General features: G+C 34.5%; 1 protein-coding gene across 6 annotated transcripts in view; it reads right to left on the bottom strand.

Annotated features, from left to right (window-relative positions):
- Positions 1-16428, bottom strand: part of CLCN3 (chloride voltage-gated channel 3) — a 142294-nt gene that overhangs the window by 29967 nt on the left and 95899 nt on the right. For all 6 annotated transcript variants that reach the window (XM_036763609.1, XM_036763607.1, XM_036763611.1 and 3 more), the window contains 3 exons: positions 5221-5378; positions 2469-2568; positions 253-440 (listed from right to left, as the gene is read on the bottom strand). In XM_036763609.1, the coding sequence (XP_036619504.1) occupies positions 253-440; positions 2469-2568; positions 5221-5378 (446 nt within the window). The remainder of the gene's footprint in view (positions 1-252; positions 441-2468; positions 2569-5220; positions 5379-16428) is intronic.

The following is a 16428-nucleotide window of genomic DNA, read 5'->3' as shown; positions in this document are numbered from 1 at the left end:
AATGGTATTTGCATGCCGGATTAAAGTAAACTTGTTAACCCCTTAACGTTGCTTTCCTTAGTAAAGCAGATCAAAAGAACCTGGGCTTTTGCAGCATGCTGGTAACATTCTTGTTGTTGGGTTTGTGTTGGTCTTTCACCCCCACAACAGCCGCTAGCCGGATTGTTAAAACAAACTTCACCAATTATCTTGTAAATATTCTCATGTGTGCTTCCTTCAATTGTTATTTCTTCTTGAAACAGAATAACTTACCTCTGCTTGACCAATGATTAATTCTGCCCATGTTTTCCACTGTGGACATTTGTCTCTCTCTTCGAATGTTGTTTCATTTGATCCCCAACAACACTGTTCATGGTTGTACCACAATGCACTGAGGCAAATTCCCTCTTTTAGGTCAGTCATCCAGTCTGCAGCAATGTCTATTAATCCAGCCAATGCTCCTGTTAGTCAAGAAAGTATTAATTCATTCAACAAATGTTTACTCAACACCTATTTGAAGAACACTGCGTCCAGTTTTGCTCCTTACTTATTATTTTGATTCTAAGTTACTGATTGGATTTAATGACTTAACGCTTAATATTTTACAACTCAAATGTTTAGTTGTCTTTAATATATAAGCATCTTTGCACTCAATTACTAAATAGGTTTGAAAGCTCTAAATGGAGTACATTCTGATGTCCACGTGTACTTTCAAAAGAAAAATTGCTTCAACAAAAATGATTTTAATTTTATGTGACGGAATTTTGCTGGAGGAAGGGGATTATTTTTGAGTTCCAAAATTCAAGCAGCTATCTTTCTCAGTTCTCAATTGAACAGGAACCCCCTACTCAAATTTCTAACATGGAGCTACCACTGTCATAGGTAATTTCATGATAAATTCGAATTCTTGACTGAAATTATCCACTCTTGCTAACAGATATGTTTTATTAAATAAATACCTTTTCACATCATCCATTACTCAGTCTATATATATAGCATTATCCAAAAACAAACAGAGAAAAAAAGCTACTGTTGGTCAGGCCTCAAGTGCACAAGACCACCAAGTTTCTAACATTATGAGATATGAATTTCCAGCCTCCTAGAAATTACACATTCATAAACGATAGGCTATCCCTAGTCTTTCTTTGTTTAGCCTTTTTGGCCTCCTTGCTGTGGCAACTGCTTCACAGCAGTTAATGTTAACAATCCACCTGGAAATCGTTCTCTAATTCTGATTTTCTCTACTAATAAAGTATTTAAGTAGATTGGGCTGAATCTGCTGCAATTGTATGCCATATTGCTTTCCAATTCTTCCTGAAAAAAATGCTTATGATATTATTACAGCATCAGACTTCTTGGCAGTCTATTAGCTATCAGCCTCTGTTCTCTTTTGTTTCCAGATCTTGAAATATATTTCCAATATTTTTCACCATCCTCCAGAACGCATTACTTGTAAAAGATGCCAGAACATAAGCTACAATTATCTTTATGATGACTGATTTCCTTTTGTTCATCATGACCAATGCAAAATGACCAAGTTTAAACCAAGAATTTAAGGAAATAACGTTTTGTGTTGTCTTTGGACACAAAATAATACCAATTCCTTGTTTTGGCCTTCAGGAAAAAACCTGTGAATATCCTTCCATTTAGATGCAATTTCCTTAAATCTTCTGGTTTACTGTGAGATTGTCAATATTGATATGATTCAGTTCTGTTTGGCCACTAGACAACGATTTCACATTTAGAATACTAACAACTTAAGTTAATGTTTTAGACTACCTAAAAATGATCTGATTCTTAACACCTTCTGACCCTTTTTCTACCACTCAGACACCATCACTGTAAGTAGAATGGTGAGAGGACTGAGGGCACTGGGATCTAGGTAACATCAAGAAACAAAATAAGATGCCCTGCCTTCCCACCTCAAAAAAAAAAAAAAAAAAGTCACCAACATGTTGGGTGAACCACCTGTGAAGTATTTCCAAGTCTCTCAAAAAATGGGATGTGTGGAGTATAATATGTACCACTAAAACAATCTTTCGCATCAATGAAATAATAAATCCATTAAAGATTAAAGCATAAATATACAAGCTTCAATTATACAAAAATGTAGCAATGACTATTCTTAAGTCTTATTGGGAGAATCAAAGAGAAAACAGTTGACATTTGAATTCTGTACACTAAAGAACACTGATGCCATGATTTTTAAAATAAAAATTCTAAGAAAAACATTCCAGTGATTTAAATGTTGACTTTTGCATTAGAATCACTGAATATTTTTAAATGTAATTATAACACACATATTAAGTATCTTTTTTAGAATGTGAATGTGGTAGCCTTCAAATGATCAGCAGTTGATTCCTTATAGTTAAAGGGAAAATAAAAGATTTAAAGGAGAAAAATGCTTATAAAATTTACTGGTCAATGAAAATTGAAAGAATTATTTCTGTTTCCAAAATGCATAAAAGTCTTTTTAAAAGTATTTTTACCTGATGCCAATCCTGTTAGTGTTACTACTAGCCATCCTGACCAAGCATCATACAAACTTTTTGTCATCTCCCATGCTGATTCTTTCTTTTTGCTGTTAATCTGAAATTAAAAACGTTTAAATCAAAATAAAAATCTAAAAGTTCATTTTTCATCTCTGAACGAAGCAAATGGGAATAGAAATCTAGCATGCAGAGTGTCAAACTCTGCAAACTCTCTCTCTCTCTCTCTCTCTCTCTCTCTCACACACACACACACACACACACACACACACACATATATATCTTTCCAGGCACATCACATACATGCAAAACACTCACCAATAACACTTTCTTCAAGTATTAAGGTTAAACCATCTATATTTCAGAATACATTCTCTTAGATGGCAACAACTATTTTATTTGCCTTTCTTTACCCCTACTCCCTACCCCAGATAAACGTTTGTGAAGTTAGAAGTACATGAACCTCTAAATATGTAATGTCACTGAAACCAAATTCTGTGTTAATATTTTTGTTCTCAATCTAATCATTTAAGCTATGACAGCTATAGTCCTCACTGGCTGTTAGTATAACAAAAGGATATTTTTGGAAACAATCCAGATGATAAATTATACATACCTTTACTTCTTATTTCTGCAACTAATTGGAGTAAAATTTTAGAGCTGGGAAGGAGCAGAGATTGTCTTGTGTATATGTGTGTCTATATATCTGTCTCTTCTAATTTAAGAAGGATGGCACTGATTGGTCCTGGAAGTACCTCAAGTATAACCAACAGTATAGTTTAGACTAGAGCACTAAGGTATACAGATACCTTCACACAATAGTTACAAAAACATAAGGTCACTCAGCTCTCAGTGGCTAATAAAAATTAAACCTGGACTAACTGTTAAGCTACCAGTGGGAATATGTAGACAGTTACAATACCTGAAAAAGGATCCAGCAAACTTTTCTTTATATTTCAACATAATGGTGAGCTTTCTATGATAGGAAGAAGGTAACTTCTATATCCTTTGGGAGTAAAGTAAGTTTAACTACAAGCTGAAGTTCCAGTCTATGTTCCGTTCTATTTTAATAGGGAGAAGCATGTTTTTTCCTCTCAAAGGTATACCAACACCACTGACATTTATGCTGCTACAGCCAGAAGTTAACCCAGTCTTCTTTTGTTCTACTAACATGGCGAGACCTGAAAATTAAGCCACTGAAAAGCCAGAAGTGTATCAGTGAAATTTAGCCTCAAATGATTTCACCGTAGTAATGCTTATGTGGCTCGACTTCACTAGCCCTCTTTAATGCTCTGATAATTTTATTTTAAGCTAAATGGGACCAGCAGAAGACAAAGGACTGTGAAAGTTGAAGTTATTGCTATCCCTACTGCTAAGAAGCACCTAAATGGTACACTGTATAGAGTGAACTCAGGAAGAACTAAATTCAAATATAGTGTGTGACTCTAGGCAAGTCACTTAACCTGCCTGCCTCAGTTTACTCTTCTGTTAAAAAGCGATAACAGCACTTAACTCCCAGAGTCATGAGGATAAAATGAAATAATGCTTGTAAAGCACTCAATAAACCTTAAAGGACTACATAAGTGTTATTATTTTATTATAATTGTTGTTAATCTTTATACCAAATACTACTGAAAATTTAAGACAGACCATTTTTGGTCACTGTTCCCTAATGTACTATGTTGCTTCTTTACTTAGTAAAACTATATTGTTTAATTAGATATTACATTACTTACAGACTGTATCTAAATTGCTGTATTTATGCAGCTTCTGTCATAGTGATACAAGCACTTCAATATCTAACCTACACTTGATTATCTTTTGAAAACAGAAATTATTTTTCCCCTAAAGTTGCAAGGCGTACCCTCTACAACCACATTTCCTTAGTAACAATATACTTACACTGAATCTATGAGAGTGCATTTTACCCATATTATAATGTTTATCTAAGACTCAATATACTGATAACATTTGGTATCTTTTTGTTACATTTGATTTTAGAACCCTGTTTTAGGTGGAAACTTTCTGGTAACTCTTTCTGGTAACACCCATTTTCCTGGTATTTCAAAGACAAACATGAACCAATGTGGCAAATTAGCTCTATAAATAACACTCCAATTCCAAATCTAAGTAAATATTTTATACATGCATGACACATGTGGCTTACGTTGTAACCTGAAGGAAAATGGATAGAGACCCAGTAGGCTCAAGTAAGCTGCAGCAAATTATCAACAGCCCAAGAGAAGCAGCATAAAATACTTAATAATATGAAGTAATAAAAAAAGAGAAGTAATAAGTGGATGGAATAATACTCGACCCCATTGCACCCCAATGGACTACAGAATCAGAGAATGACAAAGAATAGACTTTGGCCTGCAAACTCATGGCAGAGTATCTACACAAATGAAGACATAAGTCTATAAAAGCATGGCAAGTAATAACCTGTTTTCCTTTATTGATAAATAGATTTTAGGCTTTATTGGTGCCTTAGAGAATTGCATCATACAAAAACTATATTAAAAAGGAGATATAAATTCCATTTTGTTTAAAAAACTTGTCCTAAAATGATGTTACAGCAAGCACCAGAACATGAGCAAAATTTGCTGTTAGAAACAAAAGGGAAAGTCACAACTTGCTAAAGTATAACTGCCCAAGGTTAATGGCTAAAAACATAATATTAAATATTTAAAGTAAGCTCATTTTAAACACATTTTACTAAAAGCTTAACATTATTATAAATGATATCACATACCCGCCTATGCCTTTCTCTGTCTTTACATTTTTCTCTAACCCAATCAATGGTGTGGAAGTCATCATATGTACCAACACCTGGAATAGGTTCATCAAGAAGATCCAATAAGTGTGTTGAACTGTTAATGCTGCCTCCATTTGTCATTGTATAATGTGTTCCTAGGGAAAAAAAAGAATTAAAAATAATTGTTTTGTGAAAGATGATAACCTATGAAATCTATTCATAAAGCTTACTCATGAACAAAGCGATATTAAAAGGTTTTGGCATGTTTTTGGCTTTTTTGAGGGGGTGAGGTTGGATCATATTGATGATTTCATTGGCCCAAAGAACATCCTAACTAATGCAGATAGTCACCTCCTTTGCAACTTATACTCTTAGTTGCCTGGGTCACTGACAGGCTAACAGGGCTAATGTGTGTCAGAGAGGTGAACCCAGACGTTCCTGATACTCTCTGGTTAGTTGATGTTATTTCAACTGTTGTCCTTCTAGTACTTAAAACACTGATCAGAACTAAGTAGATTAAAAATCAACCCCACAATGAAAAAATAATCAATATCTTCTGGTAAGAGTTGTATGTATTTAAGTATTTATTTTGAGTTTACAACATTCAGTACCACAAGCTTTGGGGTTTTAAATTTTTCCCCCTCCTTTCCTTTTCCCCTTCCCAAGATAGCATGCAATTGGATATAGGTTCCACATACACATTCATATTAAACATATTTTCACATTAGTCATGTTGAAAAGAAGAAGAACCACCACTTGAATGAACCACGAGACAGAAGAAACAAGACAAAGGAGAGAGAGAGCAAATAGTATGCTTTGATCTGCATTCAGACTCTGTAGTTCTTTCTCTAGATATGGACAGCATTTTCCATCATAAGCCTTTTGGAATTGTCTTAGAACCTTGCATTGCTGAGAAGAGCCAAGTCTATCAAAGTTAGTCATCACACAGTATGACTGTCAATGTTCTCCTGGTTCTGCTCTCCTCACTCAGGATCAGTTCAAAGAAGTCTTTCCAGGTTTTTCTGAAGATACAGAATATTCTTAAAGGGAAAAAGAAATGGAAAATGTACTATGAAAGTGGAAATGGTATGAGCAAAATCATGGAGACAAGAATCCACAAAGTATGTTTGGTAAAATGTTAGTCAATCTAGCTAGACGTGATCCTTCCTGTTGGTCAGCTGGTAACAAAATGCCCTTCTTTACTACATCTCAGAATGTATCTTTTTGTCTATGCTGCCCATAAGGAAAAGTGGTAGGTCGATAGGTATGTGTATGTGTGATTGGAATGTGTAAATTTCCCCTTGTCTGAATGCTTATACTAAGAATCTTTCTCAATTTTATACTTTTGAAGAGAATTAGAAAAGCTAGCAAAATTATCATGACTTCTATACACATGGAATGTCAAACTGCAATTCATTTAAATGATTTTTTGCTTTTTTTCACTGCTGAGACAAAAATATACGTATCAGAGATATAAAACTGGATTTTTACACCCTTCATAGCAGTATCAGTACATAATATCAGTACTGTTTACTTTATAAACTATCATATTGGTTCTTTTGGTTTTTATATTACTTTTACTTCCTAAGAAAACCCGAACACTAGATAATTCTCCCCTGTAACAAAGAAAACGTTTTAAAAAAGCAAAATTAACAGTGATAGTATCTGACAACGTATTTAGCAGCTGTATTTTACCTCCCCTCTTCTATTAATAGGAGAGAAGTGTGTTTCATTATTAGTCCTCTGGAATGGTCATTGCATTTAATCTGAATTGTGATGTCTTTTAGTGCTGTTTTCATTACTACTGTGATTATTATGCATAGAGTTCTCTTGATCTAACTTCTGTGGCTCTGTTTATAATAAGTTTGTCTCTCTGAGTTTATCACAGATAAACACACAGATATCATGAACTGGTCTCAGGACATGGAAGAACCCAAAAAGGATTTGGAAAATCAAGTTAGAGAAGTAGAGGAAAAATTGGGAAGAGAAATGAGAAGGATGCGAGAAAACCATTAAAACAAGTCAATGACTTGCTAAAGGAGACCCAAAAAAATACTGAAAAAAATATTGAAGAAAACAACACTTTAAAAAATAGTCTAACTCAAATGTCGAAAGAGCTCCAAAAAGCCAATGAGGAGAAGAATGCCTTGAAAGGCAGAATTAGCCAAATGGAAAAGGAGGTCCAAAAGACTACTGAAGAAAATACTACCTTAAAAATTAGATTGGAGCAAATGGAAGCTAGTGACTTTATGAGAAATCAAGATACTATAAAACAGAACGAAAGGGATGAAAAAATGGAAGACAATGTGAAATATCTCATTGGAAAAACCACTGACCTGGAAAATAGATCCAGGAGAGATAATTTAAAAATTATTGGAATACCTGACACTCAGGATCAAAAAAAGAGCCTAGATGTCATCTTCCAAGAAATTATCAAGGAGAACTGCACTGATATTCTAGAGTCAGAGGGTAAAATAGATAATGAAAGAATCCACAGATAGCCTCCTGAAATAGATCCCAAAAAGAAATGTCCTAGGAATGTTGTCGCCAAATTCCAGAGCTCCCAGATGAAGGAGAAAATACTGCAAGCAGTCAGAAAGAAACAATTTGAGTATTGTGGAAACACAATCAGAATAACCCAAGATCTAGCAGCTTTGACATTAAGGGACTGAAGGGCTTGGAATATGATATTCCAGAGGTCAATGGAGCTAGGATTAAAACCAAGAATAACCTGCCAAGCAAAACTGAGTATCATGCTCCAAGGCAAAATATGGATTTTCAACAAAATAGAGGACTTTCAAGCTTTCTCAGTGAAAAGACCAGAGCTAAACAGAAAATCTGACTTCCAAATGCAAGAATCAAGAGAAGCATAAACAGGTAAACAAGAAAGAGAAATTATAAGGGACTTACTAAAGTTGAACTGTTTTGTTTACATTCTTACATGGAAAGATGATGTGCATAATTCATGAGACCTCAGAATTAGGGTAGCTGAAGGGTGTACACACACACACACACACACACACACACACACACACACACACACACACATATATATCGACAGAGGGCACAGGGTGTATTGAATATGAAGGGATGATATCTAAAAAATAAAATCAAATTAAGGGATGAGAGAGGAATATATTGAGAGAGGTAGAAAGGGTGAAATAGAATGGGGTAAAGTGTCTCGCATAAAAGTGGCAAGAAAAAGCAGTTCTGTTGGAAGGGAAGTGGAGGCAGGTGAGGGGGAATGAGTGAATCTTGCTCTCATAGGATATGACCTGAGGAAGGAATATAATACACACTCAATTGGGTATCTTACCCCACAGGAAAGGAGGAGGAAGGAGATGAAAAAGGGGGGATGATAAAAGGGAGAGCAGACAGGGGGAGGAGGTAATCAAAAACAAACACTTTTGAAAAGGGACAGGGTCAAGGGAGAAAATTGAATAAAGGGGGACAGGATAGGATGGAGGGAAATATAGTTAGTCTTTCACAACATGAGTATTGTGGAAGTGTTTTACATAATGATACATGTATGGCCTATGTTGAATTGCTTGCCTTCTTAGGGAGGGTGGGTAGGGAGGGAAGAGGGGAGAGAATTTAGAACTCAAAGTTTTAAAAGCAGATGTTCAAAAAAAAAGTTTTTGCATGCAACTAGGAAATAAGATATTCAGGCAATGGGGCACAGAAATCTATCTTGCCCTACAAGAAAGTAAGGAAAAAGGGGATAGGGAGGAGTGGGGTGACAGAAGGGATGGCTGACCGGGGAACGGGGCAATCAGTATATATGCCATCTTGGAGTAGGGGTGAGGGTAGAAATGGGGAGAAAATTTGTAATTCAAACTCTTGTGAAAAATCCATGCTGAAAACTAAAAATATTAAATAAATATTTTTTAAAAAAAGAAAAAAAATTCTCAGTAAAATAAAGCATTTTTCTTTCTGTCTTTTACTTCCTTAAGTCCTGTAGTGAGATCACTAGGTGAAAGGATATGAAGAATTTAATTATTTTCTCAACAATTTCAAACTGTTTTCCAAAGAAAACTGAAACAATTCACACATTCCCCAACAAGTATTAATGGGCTTATCTTTCCACAGCTGCTCAAACTCTATTTTCATCTTTGACACTTTGATGAGTGCCAAGTAAAAGCTCAGAGATATTTTATTTTGCATTCTGATTACTATTAGTTATTGGAAGCACATTTCCTAGAGTTGTGGATAGGCTTTAACAGCTCTTTTAAAAACTTGTCTGGTTTCAGAGAACATCTGCTCCTTTGACCACTTATATACTGAGGAATGGCTCTTGGCCTTATATACTTGCGTCAACTACCTCTATATACTACCTCTATATATTGAACATCAGATTTTTAGAAAAGATTTTTAATACAGAGATCTTCCTTTCTCTCTCCATCAAGTTTCTCTTCTTATTCTAGCTTCATTGATTATGTTTTTTGAAAAGCTTTTAAATTTTATGTAACTGAAGCGGTAGGAAGGAGTTTAAATGGCAATTCAACAAACATTTATTAAACCCACGCTGTATGCAAGGCCAAAAAAAATTTATGATCCCCTTTATTCTTTATTTGGTTATAAATACTGCCCCTAAGGACAAGAGAAAAAGACTTCCTTCTATTATCCTCTAATTATTTTATGGTTTTATATATTTAAGCCATATGGCCAAGTGGAATTTATCGTGGAATGTGATTTAAGATAGTATTATAAATCTATTTCCTACCAAATTACTTTCCAGTTTTTCTGTAAGTAATACCCCCCCACACACACATATAAAGATGGCATTCTACACTTTACTGTTTTAGACAATGTGTGTTCTAACCTGATTTTGCTTTACTCTGCTCAAACTATCTAACAATAACAATAGTAATATTCTTAATGAGCCCAAATTTAATCACTATAAATTTTGCAAGTAAATGGTAGAGACTGTTCAACATATTACAGCAAGTTGCAAAAATTTAGTACCTAATACCTAGAAAGATATGATCGAGTGGCTCACCGTCCTTCATAAACAGATGACAAAATAATCAGTAAACAATTATTAAGTGCCTACTATATGCCAGGTCCTGGGCTAAGTGCTGGGGATGCAAGAGAGGGAAAAAAAAAAAAAAGACAGTCCCTGCCCTCGAGGAGCTTAAAATCAAATGGGGTAGAAAACAAGCAAATGTGTGTGTGTGTGTATGAAATATATACATATATACACACACATATATAATATATACACACACACTACACACACACACACACAAACACGTATATAGCAAGCTATATCCAAGATATATAGGAAATAATTAACAGAGAGACAGCAATAGAATTAAGAGGGATTGGGGAAGGCTTCCAGTAAAAGAACTATAATTATAATATGGATAATATGACTATAAATACTATAAATACAAACTACATAAGAGCCTTTAACACTCAACAAATAAACAATAATGGACCCAGAGAATCATCATAGACAAAACTGCCCACAAGTGCCCAGATAAAAGAGTGACTCATAATTTAAGAACAAAATTTTTAATACACGTTGTCATACCAACTCTCATAATCTCCAAACTACAAAGAATTAAAAGCTCTCAGATTATAAAGACTTAGCAGAAGAAATCAAAACCATGCAGAAAAAGGATAAAGTATATATACCTATCATTCAGTGTGCTACAAAAGTTATTCAGAAGATGTTTCAGTGAACAGAAATGGCAACTTGATCCCAATATGTTTATTTAACAATAAAAGAGCAATTATTTTATACATGTATACAACAGTCTGCTGATCATTAAACATAAAACAATAGCAGGATAGTGGCCAAATTCTAGACTATTTCTGTTCGAACTCTAACAAATACAAAATGAAGACAAGAATAATAACTGACTATTCAATAAGAAATGACAGAACTAAAATGTAGATAGAATAATTAGTGTACTGTGTGACATATTAGAGAGGCAATATAAAGTTATGGAAAAAGCACTGGAAGCAAAGTCAAGGAAACCTAGGTTCAGATGCCCAATTTGCCACTAACTTCCTCTTCTGCAAACTGAATGTGTCAGAGCTAATCATCTCTTAAATCTCATCTAGTCACCATTCTATAAGACTATAATTCTAAATGCTGTAGAAAGCTTAAAAGGAAACGGGGAAAACTCCCTTACCTCAAAAGATTTTATCTAAGGTCTATAGGACAAATCACATGAATATGCAAATGATAATCAGCTAAAGATTACATAACCAGCTACACTTTATATGTGTTTATATTTACTTGTCTTTATACTGAAGGGAATCCTGGAAAAACAATGATAACAGCATCAAAAAAAATTATCCTGAGAAGCCTCTATGGAGGAGGCTAGTTGTGTGCAAAGTTTTGAAAGATTAGATGTGGTATGGCCATAAGACCATGGTATAGCCAAAGAAAGAAACTGGAGCCACAACTTTGTGGCTTGTTAGTCTGGGTAACTAGCACAAACTTCGGAAATGCTCAAGTTGCTTATCTCAAAGGATCATCATTAACATCACCTCATACAGAATATTTTGTTTACAAAACAACTTTCTCACAAATCCTCTTTGAGGAAGATAGTATAATTATTATTCCTCTTTTATAAGTGAGGAAACCAGAACCCAGAGGGACAAACTGATCTGTCCCAGGAACACACAGAAGACTGACTCTAAGCAACATTCAAACATAAGTGTTCTTGCTCCAAAACCAATCAGCGCTCTTTCTTACTGCACTTTTCTACGAGGAAAGTGCTCTGTGAACTGTAAAACACTATACAGATAAGAGCCATTACAATTATTCTCATGATAAATGTTGGAAATATAGCTAACAGACTAAAATAGCTGAATTGGAAGCAGAAGATCTGTTCAAAGCGGTATTGGTCAGAATGTAGTTTCAAATAAGAAAGTCATAAAGATTATCTAGAAATATTCATAAATGAATTTATATTTTACATTTAAAGCAAGCAGATGCTATTGTAGATTTCAGAAAAGAGCAGAAATACAACATGAACAATGATAAACTATTCACATTACTATGTGGAAAGGTATTGCAGATATATTTAAAAAAGAAATATCGCAAAGAGAAAGTTACCACATCCAAGAAGGAACAGTGATGAGGACCTGAATTAGAACTGTCAGATACTCAAAACAACGGCAGAGGGGAAACACTACCAGGCTGAAAATCTGGAGATTCAGGTTTTCATCCCAGCTCTGCCATTAACTCTATGGCCTTAGGCAAACACAGTATCTCTGGATCTCAGTTTCTTCATGTGTTAAATGAGGGATTGGGCTAGATGATGCCTAAGGCTCCTTCTTGCACTACAATTTTAATGTTTTGATAAATAAAAAAAAAAAAACTGGCAAGATTCTTCCAGTGCTTGTATATCGGAATGAATGAGATAAAAGTCCTCGTGACATGGAAAATGGTAATACACTGGTGGGAATGATAATGGGTAAAATTTATAAAAGTAAAGGATAGGAACTTTAAAAGTTTGTTGTCTAAAATAACTTGATTTTACAAAGATATCTAACAACTAATATAGTTACCTAATAATGTTCCTTAAAATTCCAATTTATTAAATAACACAATGCCCATTAGTTCATAGATTCAGAGATCTAGAGTTAGAAGAAACCTAAGAAGCCAATAAGTCCAGCCTTCTCATGTTACAATAAGGGAAACTGAAGCCCAAGAAAGTTAAGTGATTTGCTAAAGGTCACAAAGTATCAGAGGTGAAATTTGAACTCAGTCATACTCTTTCTATCCAATCACACACAGCTTCTTCCTCCAAAGAAACAGAGCAACTGATGCCATGAGCTGGCCTATCTCACCTGACTCTCATAGCTACAGTGCTATACCATTCCCTAAAAACAGCTTGTTTTACTACAGGATAGCTCAAAATGCTAGGATGCTTTTTCTCTTATCACGCCTCAATTTGTATTTCTGCATATCTGTAACACTGCTCCAAGTTCTGTCTTCTGGAGCCCAAGAAAACAAGTCTCCTTTCTCCTTTGGTTGAAAACCTCCCAAACACTTAAAAGATCAATATCACATTTCCTATTCCTCTAGCTAAATGTTGTTTCTTCAACCTACCTCTGTATCTGAATTAGTTGAGACCCTTCAAGATCCTCATTCCTTTCTTCTAGACTCTCCCTGGTTTATCTATATCTTTCCTAAAGTGTGGCCCCAGAATTGAACATCTAGACTGACTTGGGTAGAATGTAGCAGGACCTACTTATATTTAGAAAATAAGCCTCTCAATGCAGTCCAAGTTGGCATTGGTTTCTTTGTCATATCATACTGCTGACCCACAGTGAGCTTGATATCCACCAAAACTCTCAGATATTTTGCAAAAAGCTCTCTTACCAGGTTCATACCAAAGATGGTCTTTCAGTTCGAAGCCTAAGACTTATCTCCAGAAATGTCAGAAGAGATGTTAAGTAAAGCAAAGACCTACTCAAACTTACACACACACACCCATTGTCCACAGTGCTCACTACAACAATTAATACTATTCTATAATGAAAAAGTGTAAAGCACTACATAACAATCAAAGGGCAGCCTTTATCTTTCCAAAGAATATAAACATTTTTTAAGGGGAAGATATTTGTTTATTTAGCATGATGGAAACAGACAAAAGAATTATACAAAGTACAAAAAGGGATGGAGTACAAAAAAGCAAATAACATAAATGGTAAACCCATTTTCTTTCAATAAGCATTTTTCTCATACCTCTAATGCTTGTAGAAAAGGAGACAGAACAAAGGAAACTAGTTCAAAGGTTAACCCTGCCCCCTCTACCCCCCCATACACACACACACACACAGTTGAATTCTTACAGTGTAATAGATGGAATAATAGTTTTTCCTATTATTGTACATGATACACACTTTGGCAGTACTTTAATACTTCATTTGGCACCAATGTTCTCTTTCCAAGTGTGACTCTTGTCCATGACCTCCCCTAATTCTTCCACAGCGGGTATCACCAAAATGTATGGGGAACTTTTCTACATTTCTTGAACAAATTCTACTGAAAACGTAGGCTTTCCATAAATTAGTCTGACTCACCTTCTTTAACAATCAATGTATCTTTCCAATGCTATCATTTATGCAGCTTCTCTTGCACAATTCTTTGTTGATAATGTTATATAGCCTACTCATGCTCACCACACATCACTCGATTGTCCTTTGTGTGATCTTCAACTTTAATTCTGTGGCATTCCATGACTCCTAGCCATACAGCATCAAATGAAGAATACTTATCGTCGTAAAAAAAAGATAAGCCTCAGTTTAACAGAAAAGATTCAGGGTCTATAAAAGTACTATATAATTTTTCAAAGGTTAGATCTAGTCTATATTCCTATTCAATCCTGGTTCCTCAAAGTAAGCATCAGAAGAACTTCTTTTAAGACTAAGTACTAACTGAAATCTCAAAATGGTTAAATCTGAAAAATGTTTAATTTATATGCATTTTCAGATAATGAAAAAGATATCCTTGCTGAAAGAACCTCTTAAACTTAAGATAAGAGGCTCTCAACCTGAAGCCTGTGAACTTTTTTTACAAATATTTTAATAAATGTATTTCAATATAAGTGGTTTCCTTTGTAATTCTACATGTTTTTTCAATGTACTTAAAAACAGTATTCTCAGCTGGTGATCCACAGACTTCATGAGACTGTCAAAAGGTCTTGAAACAAAAAAACTTAAGAATCCTCAGCCTATTTCTTTTATCCGAATTTATTTCATATTAATGGCTGTATAAATGGTTACATAAATACTACAAATACTACAAACCTTAGTTAAAGGATCATCTGATCAGTCAATTATAAGTTATATTTATATAACATTTATTGCCAGAGACTGAACTGACAGAAAGGGAGCAAATTGCTCACTATGGTCCTAAACAATTCTGCAACTGCCGCAACGGCGCACAGCAACTGAAAATGCTTCTTCCCAGAACATCTGAGATAAAAATATCGAGAAATCACAGGACAGTCTTATACCAATAATGTCTGCCAAGATATGCAGATTCATTTCCCTGTGAGTGGGATTAAAGGAAGCAAACCAGATGTACTATCAGTAGTATAGTCTCCCATCTTACCATCTGTTCTGCTTATAATAGTTACAGATAGCATCTTATATTGCCAAAATAAGTTTTTTTGAAGAGCAAATACCTAAATAAGTTGTTAATTTTTAAAACGATTTAATAATTAAGCTGCATAAACACTGTACTGTGTCAAAAGATTAGAAATGGATAGCTTTCAATATATTTCCAATGATGACCTAGACATAAGACTAGACATAAAGGGGGTATCATCAAAGAAGCATAATTACAAAATGAAGTGGACTAGTCACATAGGGAGAGAAGCAAGATAGGGATAATGCCTAGCAAATGTAAAAAGACCTAGAAGGTAGCCTCCACCTCACTGGTTTGGTCCTCTGTAAGGGACAAGAATAACAAAAAATAAGAAGAGATGGCTGAGTTAGGGTCTGTATGATAGAGAGCATAGCCATATACCCATCTGAAGAGATCATAAATCTACTAAAACATCTATGCATTAATAATTAATTATTTAATATCAAAATTGTTTTCTCTACTCTGAAGAAAAGATCTTATCTGCCCAGGAGCCATTTACATTTTCTGAGATGAGGCAGATTTGACAATTAACAATTACATTTCAAGATTAAAAAATATCTTACCTTGCCAAGGGCAGAGTTTTAAGAGGCTAGTAACTATCCAAAACAATGTTTATTTATGTACAACATTCATTCTAAGTGTTTATAAGATTCAAATGCTTGAAATTATAGGAGGTTTTTTTTGTCTTTTCCTGGTAATAATAACTTCAACTTTGAAAAAAGCTCACAGGAATTTCACAAACTTTCTTAAGACAAAAAGAATAAAGTTGATGAATTTTGATGAATTAATCTATTAGGACAGTGCTAAAAATTTCACATTCGTTAAAGTTTATTAAAGCTGAAAATTTTGGTGTAATTAGAATCAAGAGATGTCTCCAATATAAAGTCATCTGCAAATAGGAAGCAACTGGTAGTCATCATCTCTGGTTATTCCTCTTGCAAAATCTCTTGACAGTGAAAACCTTTGGTGAGTATATGGCCCCCTGTTTTTATGTTTTTAATTTTATTAACACGCATCTGGTTGAAGAAAATTATCTCTGCTGTTGGATAAATTTACCTTTTGTGACCTTAACCTTTATATCAGAG

The sequence above is a fragment of the Trichosurus vulpecula genome, chromosome 6 (assembly GCF_011100635.1).
Source record: "Trichosurus vulpecula isolate mTriVul1 chromosome 6, mTriVul1.pri, whole genome shotgun sequence".
Taxonomy (NCBI): domain Eukaryota; kingdom Metazoa; phylum Chordata; class Mammalia; order Diprotodontia; family Phalangeridae; genus Trichosurus; species Trichosurus vulpecula.
This window is presented reverse-complemented; position numbering and strand designations above follow the sequence as displayed.